The sequence below is a fragment of the Hemiscyllium ocellatum genome, chromosome 23, assembly GCF_020745735.1.
Source record: "Hemiscyllium ocellatum isolate sHemOce1 chromosome 23, sHemOce1.pat.X.cur, whole genome shotgun sequence".
NCBI lineage: Eukaryota > Metazoa > Chordata > Chondrichthyes > Orectolobiformes > Hemiscylliidae > Hemiscyllium > Hemiscyllium ocellatum.
The window spans coordinates 39,135,822-39,150,523 of NC_083423.1; the positions used below are offsets into that span (position 1 = coordinate 39,135,822).

At 39.7% G+C, this 14,702-nt stretch overlaps 1 protein-coding gene across 8 annotated transcripts in view; it reads left to right on the forward strand.

The window, feature by feature from the left end:
- The first annotated feature begins 582 nt into the window (after positions 1-582).
- The window catches only part of anks1b (ankyrin repeat and sterile alpha motif domain containing 1B), an 815,114-nt gene continuing 800,994 nt past the window's right edge, over positions 583-14,702 (forward strand). For 7 of the 8 annotated variants that reach the window (XM_060842911.1, XM_060842914.1, XM_060842910.1 and 4 more), the window contains exon 1: positions 583-998. In XM_060842911.1, coding sequence (XP_060698894.1) covers positions 865-998 — 134 coding nt within the window. In that variant the 5' untranslated portion in view covers positions 583-864. The remainder of the gene's footprint in view (positions 999-14,702) is intronic. The other variant, XM_060842920.1, reaches the window with a different exon arrangement.

A 14,702-nucleotide genomic window follows, 5' to 3' on the forward strand; every position in this document is an offset into this window, starting at 1 on the left:
ATTTAATTTTTCTAACTAAGACAGGTAGAAGTACAGGCGATAGTGTAGGGACAGTGTGATGGTCATTTATGAAAATAGAAATAAACCCGAGTGAGCTGGGCTCGCAGAACTCCCCACAGCCAGCTGTCAGGGGCATGGTTCAGTTATTGTTCTGTTGCCGAGCCTGGCCCGCCCTTCTCCCCTTAGGAGGTTCACTGAAAGAACACACCTTAAAAAATAACTGACCCAACTTCTACGTGTAATTATTACCGAGAGCGCGGCTGGTAGTTCAATTCCACGGTAATGTGAGACAAAACACAACTAGACGTTACCTGCGCGACCCCATTAGCCTACAGAGCCACACAACTTCGCCTGTGGAAAGGGAGGGGGTGTGTGTGTGTGAAAACAGAGGGTCCCAGACGTTGTTCCCCTGTCACTCAGCGCTGCCTCTGCTGCTGCTGCCGCCGCCTGTGAGGCTCGGGCTTGGGGAAACCGCAGTTCACGCCCTGCTCTGATTGACAGGCCGGCGGGGCTGGCTCTGTGTGAGGAGGGGGTGGGACTGTTCGCTCTTTCGCTGCCTCTGCTTTCCCACCCCCCACTCCTTTCCTCTGTCTCTCTCTGTGCTGGAGATACAGGGGGAGAGCGGGAGGCTCTGGCTGACACAACCAGAGCCGAGTGTGGTGGAGCCGAATCCCCCCTCCTCTCCCCTCCCCTCCCCTCCCCTCCCTGCCTGGCTCGCCCACCCCTCCTTTGGAGTGCTAGCCTCCATGAATTTACCGAGCGGCGCTCTGTGGGGATGATGCTCGGCTCTTGACGCCGCTGAGCACGCGTTGCTGACTGGAATTTGTACAATTTAATCCTCTGACCCCCCTCCCCTCTGGTTGTATGATGGGGAAAGAGCAGGAACTTCTGGACGCCGCTCGCATTGGGAATGTAGCGGTGGTGGAAAAATTGCTAAGTGGCAAAAAGGGATTACTAGGAAGTGGATCGAGCTCCATTCCACTGTCCAGCTTGCTGAGGTGAGTTAGAGAGACCTCCAGCCTGTCCTCTTTAGACCCGTGCGAGAGTGTGTTTCATTACAGGTTGGGAATACAAACAGTTCAGAACTGTGAGAGGTGACATGACCTTTTCATTTTCTACCCAGGTTCATTCCATTGTGGAGCACCGTACAGCGTTAAGGCACCTTTTAAAATGTGAAATTCTCTCATGTTTTTATTCGATTGACTAATTATTATCGATTGACTGTATGCAAGCCAGTTACTTCCTGCATTCCCCAATGAAAGAAATTCCCAGTCCGGTTTGTACTTTGTGACTGTGGCTCCGAGATGGTCATGTTTACAGGGTTAATGTTGGTACAGGTGCAAATGTGATGAAATATTAACGTGTCGAAATGTTACACCAGCCAAAACAAAAAAAAGTTGGAGAATCAATGCTCTGAGTTTATGTTGTGAGGCAATTTATCACTTCGAAACTAGAGTTCCATGACATTTCCCCAAAAAAGATGTTTGGACGCTTGTTGTCCTTGGACTGTGTGTATTGCTGTGACAATAGACCACCGAGAGGTAAACAAAGTGGGGGCAGGAATTTCAAATAGGAAATGTGGTCGTGTTGTTAGCGGGGGAGAGATGTGGTGGGGGGTAGGGGGGAGAGGATGATGGGCACTAGGACCAGGATATGGAGTAGGAACATCATGGTAAAAATGCAAGCTCCAGGAGGATAGAGGTTGGCGGTTACACGCTCAAAACATAATTGGAAAATGGAAGGTTTATTTTTTTCCTTTTGTTTAAAATGAGTAACATGAAGGATCAGAGGTTTGTGTTCACATTCACTTCTGGTATCGCAATGAGCTGACAGCGGAGCTTCTGTCTTGGTTTTGTGTTTGGGATGGGAGGGAACAGGACAAAGCCAGCAGCACAGAGAGGGAATTCCTCCTGGCGGCGGCGCCTTGTATTTCATGTGTTGGACAATGAAAGGGATGGGACACATTGTATCCAGATTGGAGCATTGTCATTCGCAGCTCCCTGTCGCCTGTGTGAGTCCATTGGAAAGCTGTACTCGCCGTTTACTCGGAATCTCAGTTCTCCACCAGCCTCGCTTCCTCCTGAGGTGATGAATGGCTCTTGATTGACCAACAGGGCGACGAAACCACATTAACAGGAACCGGGTGCTGCAGCGAAAGTTTAACTTACTGTTTCAGCTGGACGTCGGTGGTTTTGTTGGAACACACTATATGACTCATTGACTTTTTAAACCAAGAAACGACGTTTCAAAAGCGACCAACAGGCCAGATCCCTTTCTTTACAAGAGAAAGTCCTCTTATTTGCATAACATGGCGTTGGTTCAGCGACAGTGCTACTGGATGTTTGGAATAGCTGGGATAGTTCAGTCGTCTGGGAAGCTGATAGTTTACAGATGAACCAACGCCACATAACAGACTTCTTCATCCCAGGGCAATGAGAGTCATTTCCCACAGCACCTGGCCACTGCTGAATGACATTTATTTTGATGGATAAGTGTTGAACCTCAGTAAGCTGGGAGAAACTAAGGGCATTTAAAACTGTGCTATAAACAAACACTGTTTCTGTATGTTTATAAGTGTATGACTGATATAAATAAACTGGCGTATGATTTCACATGTCAATTTATGAATTTACATGGTTGTGAGCTAAGTAGTATTCCTGGAACTGTCAGTGCAAGGGTTGACATATTTCAATATTTACTGCTTCTGAAAGGAAAAACAAATGATTCCATTATTGACTTGCTTAATTATTCTGAATGGGATACACCCACTTACAAGGAGGTTTACAATACAAATACATTCTTGGTAATCTATAATTTTTAAGTGACGTTGTGTTAATCACAGAGGAAATTCAATCATCATGTGCATTATAGTTTGTCTTGCAGTGATTATGTGGAGGATAATATTTATCCAGATGTAACAATAAATCAGTAACTTGTCCAGGACCATTGAAATGATGAAAAATACTGAAGAATTTCATAGGAAACATCTAGACGTAGAATGATGCGCAGTCTTAAAATCAGCACCAGCTAATCGTTGACATTGAGATCCTAGGAAATAAATAGAGAAGCAACTCAATATTAACTTAGCAGATATTGCAAAATATAGAAGGATAGACTTCTAGCTTGCTTTAAACAATAAGAAAAAGTTTCAGGCAATTTAACATACAAGAGTTAATAAACAGGCAGGTTACTCAGTCTATCTGCTTCTTGGATGGCCAACTTTTCTTGCGTCCCTTCTGGAACTGTTAGAAATGGGAACAGTATTCGAGTCTTGGACAGGGTTGGACTTGGTCAGCAGCTGAGACACGACAGTTGCTTTTGAGGCATTGCTTGCAGTGCAAATAATGTAGGAGATCCACTTAACTATAGACCCAATTGAGCATAAGGAATGCCAATGGTTGATGGAAATAAAAGGCAAGTTTTGGATTTTAATTCCATTTAAAAGATTGGAAGCAACTTTGAGGAATTGAAAGTCAAATGTTACTTTGTTCAGACTGTATCAATATTATGGATAATGGATATTGAAGGTAATTAAAAATAGCAGACAAAACAATGGAGGAGCCACAGTAAATGAAAATGATGAAGTCAGCTCCATGGTGAAGAGAATAAGCTGGTAAATGGAGCTGAACATTAGACAGTGGCAGCATGAGCAGGATGACAGTTTGCAATATTATCATGATTCAAACATAAGAGAAATTTAAAGTAAGTTATGATCCGACGGAGTAGCCTGCAAAACCAAAGATACTTTACTGGACACTGAGGGAACTTGCTTTTTAATAGCACCTGGATACAGTATGTCTGTGTTTCACAGGCAATATTTGATCATTTTGTGTTATAAATTTTCTTCAGCCAACTGTGTTCACTGAAGTCCTGCGAAGAGTAAATATAATCAACAATTGGTTATTTTCTTCAGTCCTGGTCACGTGGCTGAGGAAAGAATGTTAGCGAGGCCAATGGAAGGGCTCCTTGCTATGCAAAAAAAAAATGCTTTTTGATATTTCAGGCTTAGCTTTAGCATTGCTTCAACTTTTAACCAAAACTTGACATTTCTGACCATACATCATTTCCTCAATACTGCACTGAAATGTCAATGTATCTTTTTGCTCAGAGAAATTTTAACCTCCAACTTTGATAGGTAATAGGGTGAGGGTTATGTACTAACTGAGCTAAATTTGTATTTGAATTGTCAGCATCTGTTGTCCAATTTAGCGTTGTAACTGTCGACATTTATGACAGTTATAAATATTTTATGATATGAAGTAACATCTTGACTAGTACAAAAATGGGGGTGGGGAGGCAATGAACACACTGGTGCGAGAGGGGTAATGCTTTGCTTTGAAGTTTAGGAAAATGCTTCGGAGATTTTGTCAGATTACTTCATCTGAATGCTCAATGCAGATAGCTAAAAAATGTTATCTTCCATTGCTGACATCCATCAACGTGATGAACAGCAACATTTACCCCAACCTTCTGACTGTTCTGAATGAATTTGCTTGTCTTTACCAAGCCTGCTGTTTTTAATTGGATCAGCAGAGGGAGGAGATTCCTAATACAAATCTCCTCCTTTCGACCTGAGCAAGTATTATCTCAGAAAATATTGCAGGGTCTGTGGCCGATGTGTTGTCTGAGGCTTAAAACCTTATTTGGTTCTAAATCTGTCCTTAGGATAGGTATGCTTTATCTGATTTACCATTTTTCAGTAAGAAATAAATTAAATACAATCACACACTGGGGTAACACACTGCTCAGTTTTATTTCAACGCAAATATTTAATTTTCTGCAAATACAGTTGAGGTAAATTTGTATGTTTTTCATAAAAAAACTGCATCAGACTGATCTGCTTAGATTGTAAACATGGAAGTTTGAGACACTTAGTGTGTATTTGTAATTTGACTGTCGATTTTCATCTACTTATACCCCACATAATCATTTTAAGGCTTGTGAAAATTAAAAACAACACTATTTTGTATTGTTTAAGCCTAAATATACATTGAGGGATAAAGTTATTTTAGTACTACAGAGGACGTTGGAGCAGGAGTAGGCCATGCAGCCTACTGAACCTGCACTGCCATTCAGTTCAATCATAGCTGATCTTTTAGCTCAGCATCACTTTTTTCTCTCTCAATCCCATATTGCTTGATATCTTTTAATAGCTAGCAATCTATTGATCCGTCTTCAATATACTCGTGGCTGAACCCTATGGATGGATGCAGTAAAGCAGTCATTATGATACTAAATTAGTAATTCAGAGGCTGGAATGATAATATAGAGATGAGTTCAAATCGATTAATAGAGGCTTGGGAATTTGAAATCTGCTTTTTGATGACCTCTTTGATAATTAAAATGCTAATATATAGGGTTACAGGGATAGCATGGGGGATGGGTCTGAGTGGGATGCTCTTCAGAGGGTTGTTGTGGACATTTGGGCCAAATGGCCTGTTTCCACTCCGTAGGGATTCTATGATTCTAAAATCAGTCAAGATGCCAATGAAGCTGTTGCCATTGGTACTCAACCTGTTAAATAACATCTCTTAAGTGGTTGTGTGTGTATGGAATGAGCTACCAGAAAAAGTAGTGGAGGCTGGTACAATTGCAGTATTTAAAAGGCATCTGGATGGGTATATGAATACAAAGGGTTTAGAGAGATGGTAGGCCAAGTGCTAGCAAATGGGGCTAGATTAGATTAGGATATCTGGTCGGCATAGACAAGTTTGACTGAAGGGTTTATTTCCATGTTATACATCTCTATGATTCTAAGTGTACTTACTTGCCTCTTCAGCATGCATCTCTACACTCAGTATTGTAATGTATTTGAATTTTATTTGCCCTCTGAAATAGTCTAGTAATCCACTCATTTGTCTCATACTTGTATTTAAAAAGATATCAGAATAAAATGGACAAACCATTGAGTATTGAGCTGAGCAACAATATTATACATGATAAAAAGGCAGGCCCAAGCTCATCTACTGAACAAATTGTACTTCCTAGATATCCAACAGATTGTTAATTAGCTCAAGGGAAGATTTTGAAAAGTAACAAAGAAGATTGATGAGGGCAAAGCGGTAGATGTGATCTATATGGACTTCAGTAAGGCGTTCGACAAGGTTCCCCATGGGAGACTGATTAACAAGGTTAGCTCTCACGGAATACAGGGAGAAGTAGCCATTTGGATACAGAACTGACTTGACGGTAGAAGACAGAGGATGGTAGTGAAGGATTGTTTTTCAGATTGGAGTCCTGTGACCAGTGGAGTTCCACAGGGATCGGTGCTGGGTCCTCTAATTTTTGTCATTTACATAAATGATTTGGATGCGAGCATAAGAGGTACAGTTAGTAAGTTTGCAGATGACACCAAAATTGGAGGTGTAGTGGACAGCGAAGAGGGTTACTTCATGTTACAACAGGATCTTGACCAGATGGGCCAATGGGCTGAGAAGTGGCAGATGGAGTTTAATTCAGATAAATGCGAGGTGCTGCATTTTGGGAAAGCACATCTTAGCTGGACTTATACACTTAATGGTAAGGTTTTAGGAAGTGTTGCTGAACAAAGAGACCTTGGAGTGCAGGTTCATAGCTCCTTGAAAGTGGAGTCACAGGTAGATAGGATAGTGAAGAAGGCGTTTGGTTTGCTTTCTTTTATTGGTCAGAGTATTGAGTACAGGAGTTGGGAGGTCATGTTGCGGCTGCACAGGACATTGGTTGGGCCACTGTTGGTATATTGCATGCAATTCAGGTCTCCTTCCTATTGGAAAGATGTTGTGAAACTTGAAAGGGTTCAGAAAAGATTTACAAGGATGTTGCCAGGATTAGAAGATTTGAGCTACAGGGAGAGGCTGAACAGGCTGGGGCTGTTTTCCCTGGAGCTTCGGAGGCTGAGGGGTGATCTTAGAGGTTTACAAAATTATGAGGGGCATGGATAGGGTAAATAGACAAAGTCTTTTCCCTGGGATCAGGGAGTCCAGAACTAGAGGACATAGGTTTGGGGTGAGAGGGGAAAGATATAAAAGAGACCTGAGGGGTAACTTTTTCACGCAGAGGGTGGAATGAGCTGCCAGAGGAGGCTGGTACAATTGGAACATTTAAGAGGCATTTGGATGGGTATGTGAATAGGAAGGGTTTGGAGAGATATAGGCCAGGTGCTGGCAGGTGGGACTAGATTGGGTTGGGATATCTGGTCGGCATGGACGGGTTGGACCAAAGGGTCCGTTTCTATTCTGTACATCTCTATGACTCTATTTGTAGCTCACTTTGCAAGGAGGTCCCACCTCTATAGTTGCTGGCTGATCAAATGGCTGACAGCTGTCTGGTTGACAGCGGCCATTGTTGGCACTGCAGCAAGTTCTCAAAGGAAGCAATTGAACCTTCAAGGCCTTGTTGGTGCCAGGCTGACAGGAACTGGCAAAGGAGGTCGGGAGATGTGTGGGAGGTGTGATGAACATGTTGGGGGAGTGTGGAGGAAATGCTGAGGCTGGGGGTTTGGCATAGTTTGGAGGAAGGGGGATTGTCACAGGAGACTCATGAAGATGGCAGCAACCACCCTGCCATATCCTGTTGGGTGGAGTGGATACTCTGATCTATCCTCCTGTCAACATTTCAGCATTGAGGGAGGAAGATGCTGAAGGTGCTTGGTCTGAATTGGCTCATAGGTGAATGATCCTCTCACTACTTCCCCACTCACAGTGAAGTTCCTTCAACAATGAGTGAGCAAGTACTGGGAATGGGCTTACGGCTATAACACACATTTATACACAGCAGCCTGCTAAACCATACCTGAGGACTGTAAAATTCAGCCCATTATGTCTTGATCTGTACAAAAAAAGAACAGGTAAGACCTTGTACTATGTGACTTTCTAAGTAAGGAGACACTGAGTAGACAGGATATCTTTGAATGGAAATATTTTTGCTAAAATATTACCTTTTATACCTCAAAATAAACCGTGAAGCAAAATAGTGTTCTTTAGCACAGTTTGGAATTTAATAGTAGTACTAAGGATATAAACTAAGCCACAATGTGTCCTTAAGTTTACTAAGTCAAGTGAGGTAGGTGTTTTTTAGATTATGGTCCTTCGCGGAAAGTTCACCGTTGGAACGTGCTCCATGATGTGTTCCCTGTCTCAGTTTGTTGATTATAACAAAGTCTACACTCAAATGCGTTCTGATTTGGTATCCATGATATAGTAAAAACTTTGGAATGGAATTTCCCGTATAATTGTGCCCAGAAATACTTTGGAATGTGGGGAGAAAATACACAGACAACCTAAAAACATTGTGGAACTTAGTGAGAGTTGTACATGCAAGTGCAATGAATCCAAATTTGCTCAGTCATTTATGACTTGACAGGGGATTGAAAGATGAATGAAACATCATCCTTGCATATGAACCTCTCTATGAAATTTTCTATAGTTGTGCTTGCTCAGGGGCTTTCTTTAGGTTATAGTCATGGTTTTTCATGTACAGCAGGAAATAGTTATTTTTCCAGCATGTTATTAAGGTTTTAAAAAACATTCGCTTCAGAGACTTGCACTGTACCTCTTTGTTGAATGCATTTTGAACAAGTAACATTAAAAATTGAAATCTTCCTTGACTTTCAGTTTCTTAAATGTGTTGCACCTAATGTGCATGAAGAATGGTTGAGTGATTTTAAACTTTCTTTTAACAGAAGAGAGAATATATGATTCAAAAGACAAAACAATTTGGGTGCCAAAAATCGCAAGTATAAACAGAATGTCGGAATCACTCAGCAGATCATGGGGCATCTGTGTAAAGAGTCAAGCAATGCTTAAGGTCAGCGACCTCTGATCACAACTGGAAAATGTTCTAGATAACAGTTTTGTGGATCAATCCACACTGAATGGACTGCAGTGGTTCGAGGAATGATGTGGAGAAGCCGGTGTTGGACTGGGGTGGATAAAGTTTAAAAATCACACAACACCAGGTTATAGTCCAACAGGTTTATTTAGAAGTACAGTACAAGCTTTCTGATGAAGGAGCAGCACTCCAAAACCTTGTATTTCCAACTAAACCTGTTGGACTATAACCTGGTGTTGTGTGACTTTTAACATGGCTCATGAAGGCAGCTCACCACTTTATCGAGGGCTGCAAAGGATGGACATTAAATGCTGGTCCGGACGGCAATGCCCCCATCCTATTTGAAAAACAAAAGTTGGTAATTGTACTCTGGTATTCGTGTTGCCATGGAGAATGAACCAGTTAGTAAAGACTGGCAGTTATTTGTCACGTTATTCATGAAATGGTGTATTCATTTGATGCCTGTGACAGAGTTTTTGAAAGACATGTTTATTCCGTGGAGGAAAATGTAGACTTTAATGGATTATGGAAAGGATTTCAGAAGCTAGTTTGGACATTCCTTGTTCAGTGCTCACACTAAAATTGCTGGATTGTTAAGATTTTTGCCTCTTCAGGTTTTAATTGGCATTAGGATCTCAGAAAGAGGCACCATGTTGGACCAGATGTCTAAAGCTTTAACTTCCGTAACTTTGCCTGGAATTTTGCCTTAAATGTGTTTGTGGGTTAAATAATGTGTCAAGGATGTGGCATGCATCAGTTAGCTGTTTTGTCAAAAGTAGGTTGGATTCAACTGGGGGAAAAAAAGCAGGTCCAGCAATGATCTACTGGTATCACAAAGCAAAACTCTCTGGCACCTTAATAATGAATGGCAATTATTTTCTATCAGGAGGACTTATGGAATTTGAACAATTTGTATTAAATAGGATTAAAAGGAAATTTAGGATTGGAAGCTAGGCTCAGGGCCTTTGGATAGGCTGAGCAGATAATAACTTTGAATCAACAACCTTATCAAAGTGATACTTGTATGCAGATAAGTCATGTGAGGTCATCACGAAGACGATATGTTGAAAGAATAAATTGAGTAGTTAAGAAGCATGACTGTACAGTTGAATTAACTATGTGCTCAGCCAAGTTGAGATGCGAGTTTAGAATGAAGTACTCCAATGAAGTGTCCTAACTGAAGATAATTTGGTGGGCAAATAAAACACTAAATGGGATGAAATGCACCCTCAAGTTTCCAGCCTTGCAAGTCCAGATGGGTGTGAAATTAGTATTGCTTTTAGTGCTGTTACTCATACCAATCTTCTGAGTGGGGTCTGGGCATTTCAGTTGAGCTAGTTTTATAAAATTCCCTGTGGTTGAAAATGAAAAATGTTGTCCCTTGGCTGAATGAAAAAATGGTTTGAAAGGACTTTGGTTGTGGAAATGTTCATTTTTCTAGAGGCAACAGGATATGGAATTTTAGTTGCAAAATATTTTGGGCAACTTCTACACAGTGGGGAATCGAGAATACGTTACCAATTAAATCTTACAAAGAAATTTGTTTCCTGTGGGATAATGCATATTTGACAAAAAAAAGTGACTGCAAAGAGATTAAGGATGACCCTGCCAGTATAAAACAGATACTTGATATCAAAAATTTCCAAGATGAAGTAAATTGCTACAAATCTTCAACTGTGGGATTGTTTTGCCACAGTAAATGCTTGCACAGAGATTACTTGGATGGTCTTAAAGGGGCCATCTTTTATTATGATGTGATGTATAGAATATGGATAGTTTTCTTTTTCTTTGAATTGTTTTGAAATATTGTTTGTGCATTTTAATTGTATTATCAACATTAAGAATATACAAACGGATCGCATTCATGAACTACATTGAGAACATATAAAAAGGAACCATATGGGTTGGTTGAGGAGAAAGGCAGACATTTTTAATGTTGAAGCCTGTAATAAATCTAGTATCAAGTAAAACATTGACATCTTGTTTCCTACTTCACCATCTGGTTTCAGGATGAATCAATAACTCAGTCTTCACATGTTCTTCCTGCTGAGAAGGACAGTGCATCATGACTCTATACTAAATTGAAATGGCACGTGTTGGTGTTTTCTTTGTGCACAAGTTGCTTGTGTTGATTTCCACCCATTCTTACCTTTGACCATATCCTGATGAGATGCTTAAGAAATTTGGGCATGACATGACTTTGGCACAAAGGATGTGGCATAGGCTGCCGCATAGGCCCCAACTTTCAGGTTGTGGCACTGCAGGAGATTCCAGGCTTTTATGTCCGCGCACACTTCCTGTCCACAGAGCAGTACTGCTGGTTGGGTTCAGTGTTGTTATGTATTTTCATAATGAAGGTTGCTAGCTCATAACGATGCTCATCAGTCACTGGTGACTCAACTCTAGGTTTGATGATTTGGAGATGCTGGTGTTGGACTGGGGTGTACATTCTATATTCATGTAGAACTCTGAGCTCAAAAACTGCATGAAATTATGTAAAACTCTGTTATCTCACTTTTTAGATTAGAATCAATCTAAACATCATGCCATAGACACAGAACACAGGGGGCTAACACTGTCAACATATTGTCTAAATATCACCATTATCAACCGCTAACATGAGAATGCAACATTTTAAAAAAAAGGTTTTGTGATTTACACATGAAAGAAGTGAAACTATCACTGTATTCTAACAGATGAAAGGCTTAACAGACAATCAATTTTTCAATGTATAATTTCAGTTACATCACACTGCAAATTTTTGCTATAAATTCTGTGTTACGATTGAGCCCTCCACTATCACCTGATGAAGGAGCCTCGCTCCGAAAGCTAGTGCTTCCAATTAAACTTGTTGGACTATAACCTGGTGTTGTGAGATTTTTAACTTTGTACAACTCCAGGTTGATATGGAATAAGTAATTAAGTTATGATATTTTGAAATAGAATTATGAACTGGGTGAGAGTTGAAGTAAAAATCTGAAATGTAAATTCCTTGCAAGCACCCCTGGTGGAATGGACCTTGGAGGGCACCAAGTATTTGAGAGAGGAATGAAAGGTCAGTATAATGGTACTTCAGCTTAAACATAAATCCCAGATGTGACAGGATTTTGTCAAGGTGCTGAATGTAGGTTATCAATTTATCTTTTCACTTTGCTGTGCTATTCTGAAACCATCAATATTTAAATAAATAAAATTAAGTTAATCCGATAGTCAAATTAATGTGTATATTGTGTAATTCCTTACTAAGAAAAAGTCGAAACATATGAGTGTGAGAGGTCAAGCATCCAGACTCCTCCTGTGGCATATGCACAATCTGAACAAATTTAAACACGTGAGTGAGCTCAGACTCAGTCTTACAGTTGGCTGCTCCAAGTCTCAGTATTAAAAATGTTCAGTCTGGTTTTTTTCCCAGAGCCTTGGCTCAAGCTCTCTGACTTCACTCTTGGTGATTCCCTGCTGTAAATTAAATGTACAGACAGAAGGTGTGATAAAGTTCTCACCGCACTTAGTGTTTTGGGGTCTCAAACTGATCAGTGAACAATTATTTTGCTTTCCACATTATATTTGCAAAGATACTCTCAGTAGTAAACTCTTACAAGTATTCTCATCTAGTATTCCTTGCTGCTCAGCAATGAGGCTATCCCAAATGTTCACTGTGGATTAATTAAAGCTATAATACATTTAGTCTTATTAAAGTGAGGATTAAGAAAATGAGGTGGGTCTAACTATCCCTGAAGTCAAAATTTTATTTAAGTTACTGTATTCAATGTACTGTATTAAAATTGATCTTCAAATTTTATCTGGATATTAATTGTGTTTAGTTCAGAGTGGCCAACTGGATGAGAGGATTACAGTACATGGAAGGCTCGCCAAACTTAAGTCATGCTGAATGCTTCAAACTACAATGACAGTTCTATTACATGCCTTTTTCTTTTGTTGGATAATTTTAAAGAGGAGTTGTGCTAAATGTAAAATAAGATTTTGTTAATTAAGAATTAATAATTAAATCTAGAATAAAATCTGTTTTGGAGATGTTATTATTGGTGTTTGCTTTTCAAGTTTGGTTTTCCTGAGACAGATTTGATGAGACAGTGTCCTTTAATTGAATTGAATAGAACCAAATAAGCAGACTGTCACCCAGTGCCCCCTGCAAAGGCTGTTTAATCAGCTGTGAACAAGCTGGATTGTTGCTCTGGTGGGTAATAATGTTGTCCTCAAACTGAAAGCTTGGTAGTGGATGATTTAAACTTTTTAAATGACTTTTCTAATGCACTTTGGACGTTTTAAAATGCATAATTTTTAAAAGTAAAAAGCATATTTAAAGATATTTCAGAGGTGTTCCCACATGGCTGACCTTCAAAATGTAAGCTGCAGGACAGTGTTTTGCTCATGCAGTAAGTGTTTGGGGGTCTGAGCCATTTGTTCTTGTTTCAAATGTTCTTAAGTGATATCTGTCCTGGTTACAGTGATCTCTATATTTTGTTCAGTATAACCAATAATTAATTTGAGCAGTAATGTCAAATTACACCAGCATTTTTGTGAGCATGTTTAGATAAGTGATTTCAATGTGAGTATGGAATATAAACGTTAGGATATTATATTAAATCAGAAGACCTCTATTGCAGTACTGTCAGTATTGCATTACATGCTGTTGAAAATATCAAAATGTTTTTAGTAAAAAGTTTTTTTGGAAAGAGGAAACTTAATGACTTAATTGAGTGTATTTGTTTCAAAATAGGTAATGGGATGATCTGATAAAGTTTAAAATTATGTGCATCTATAATGCAATAGATGGAAACAGATTGTGCCCAGTTGCTGAAGTGTCACAGTTATGCGATTTAACGCAAGTGATTTAGAACAGATGGCAGGAGAAACTTCGTTATACACAAAGAGTTCTAAGCTACTGAACTGAACTCCCTGATTCATTATAGCAGGAACTATGAATCGTCTGGATTAGTTCGGATGGATGGGTGGATGACGGCATTTGGGAACAAAATGGGGAAACTCAATTAGGGCTATTCATTTGTGTGGAAAGTAGGCACTGATACTGGCTACTGGGGCTGACTGAGGAGTTTCCCTGCTGTTATTTCAATGGACACCTGTCTGGTTGTTGAGCAACCTGGAAAAGAGCCTGGGATTTTATAAAGACTGTTAGATTACTCAGCCAGACTGGAAAATTTTGGTGAAAGAAACAAGTTACATTGTAAACACATTACTGTATACTGTAGAAAGATATTGATTGGGAAGATTGGCATATTTGAGATGTTTTGTTCAAGAAAATATTGCATAAGCCATTGAGAATTAGTAATTCAGTGTTATATATTCATTTATTTCCACATCCCAATTTCTACACAATAAGAAAATGCCTATGTGAACTGTTTCTAACTCTCATAGGTAACAACTTTACATGCTACAGTGTTTCACTTCTCTGCAGCATCTGATGGGCCTCTGATATAGAATATTGCGTGTGTTTTCAAGAAGTGAAAACTGTACATTTTGTGACTTCTGATGGATTCTATTGCAGCTTAAACACCACTGACTGGCAAAATCAGTTAATCAGGTGTTTGTAAATAGTGAAGTAGTTTTCGCTTTGACATTCTACGTTGATTTAAAAATATCACTGCATTTAAAAATAAAGCAAAAGTTGAAAATCTGAAGCTAAATCAAGTAAAACACAAAAGCTACGTGAGTATCAAATATCGTTGGTTTTGTAAATGTAATATTGAATGTAAAATTTGTTTTTAATAGAAATGAAATTATTTGTGACAGGCTGCACATGGAGGTATTAGATATATAACTGTGATCCTTTTTAATATAAATTATACAAAACATTCTTTACACTGTGAAAGCAAACGTGCTCGTGTTTCCTGTTTTCAGGCTGACGGGCATGAGAC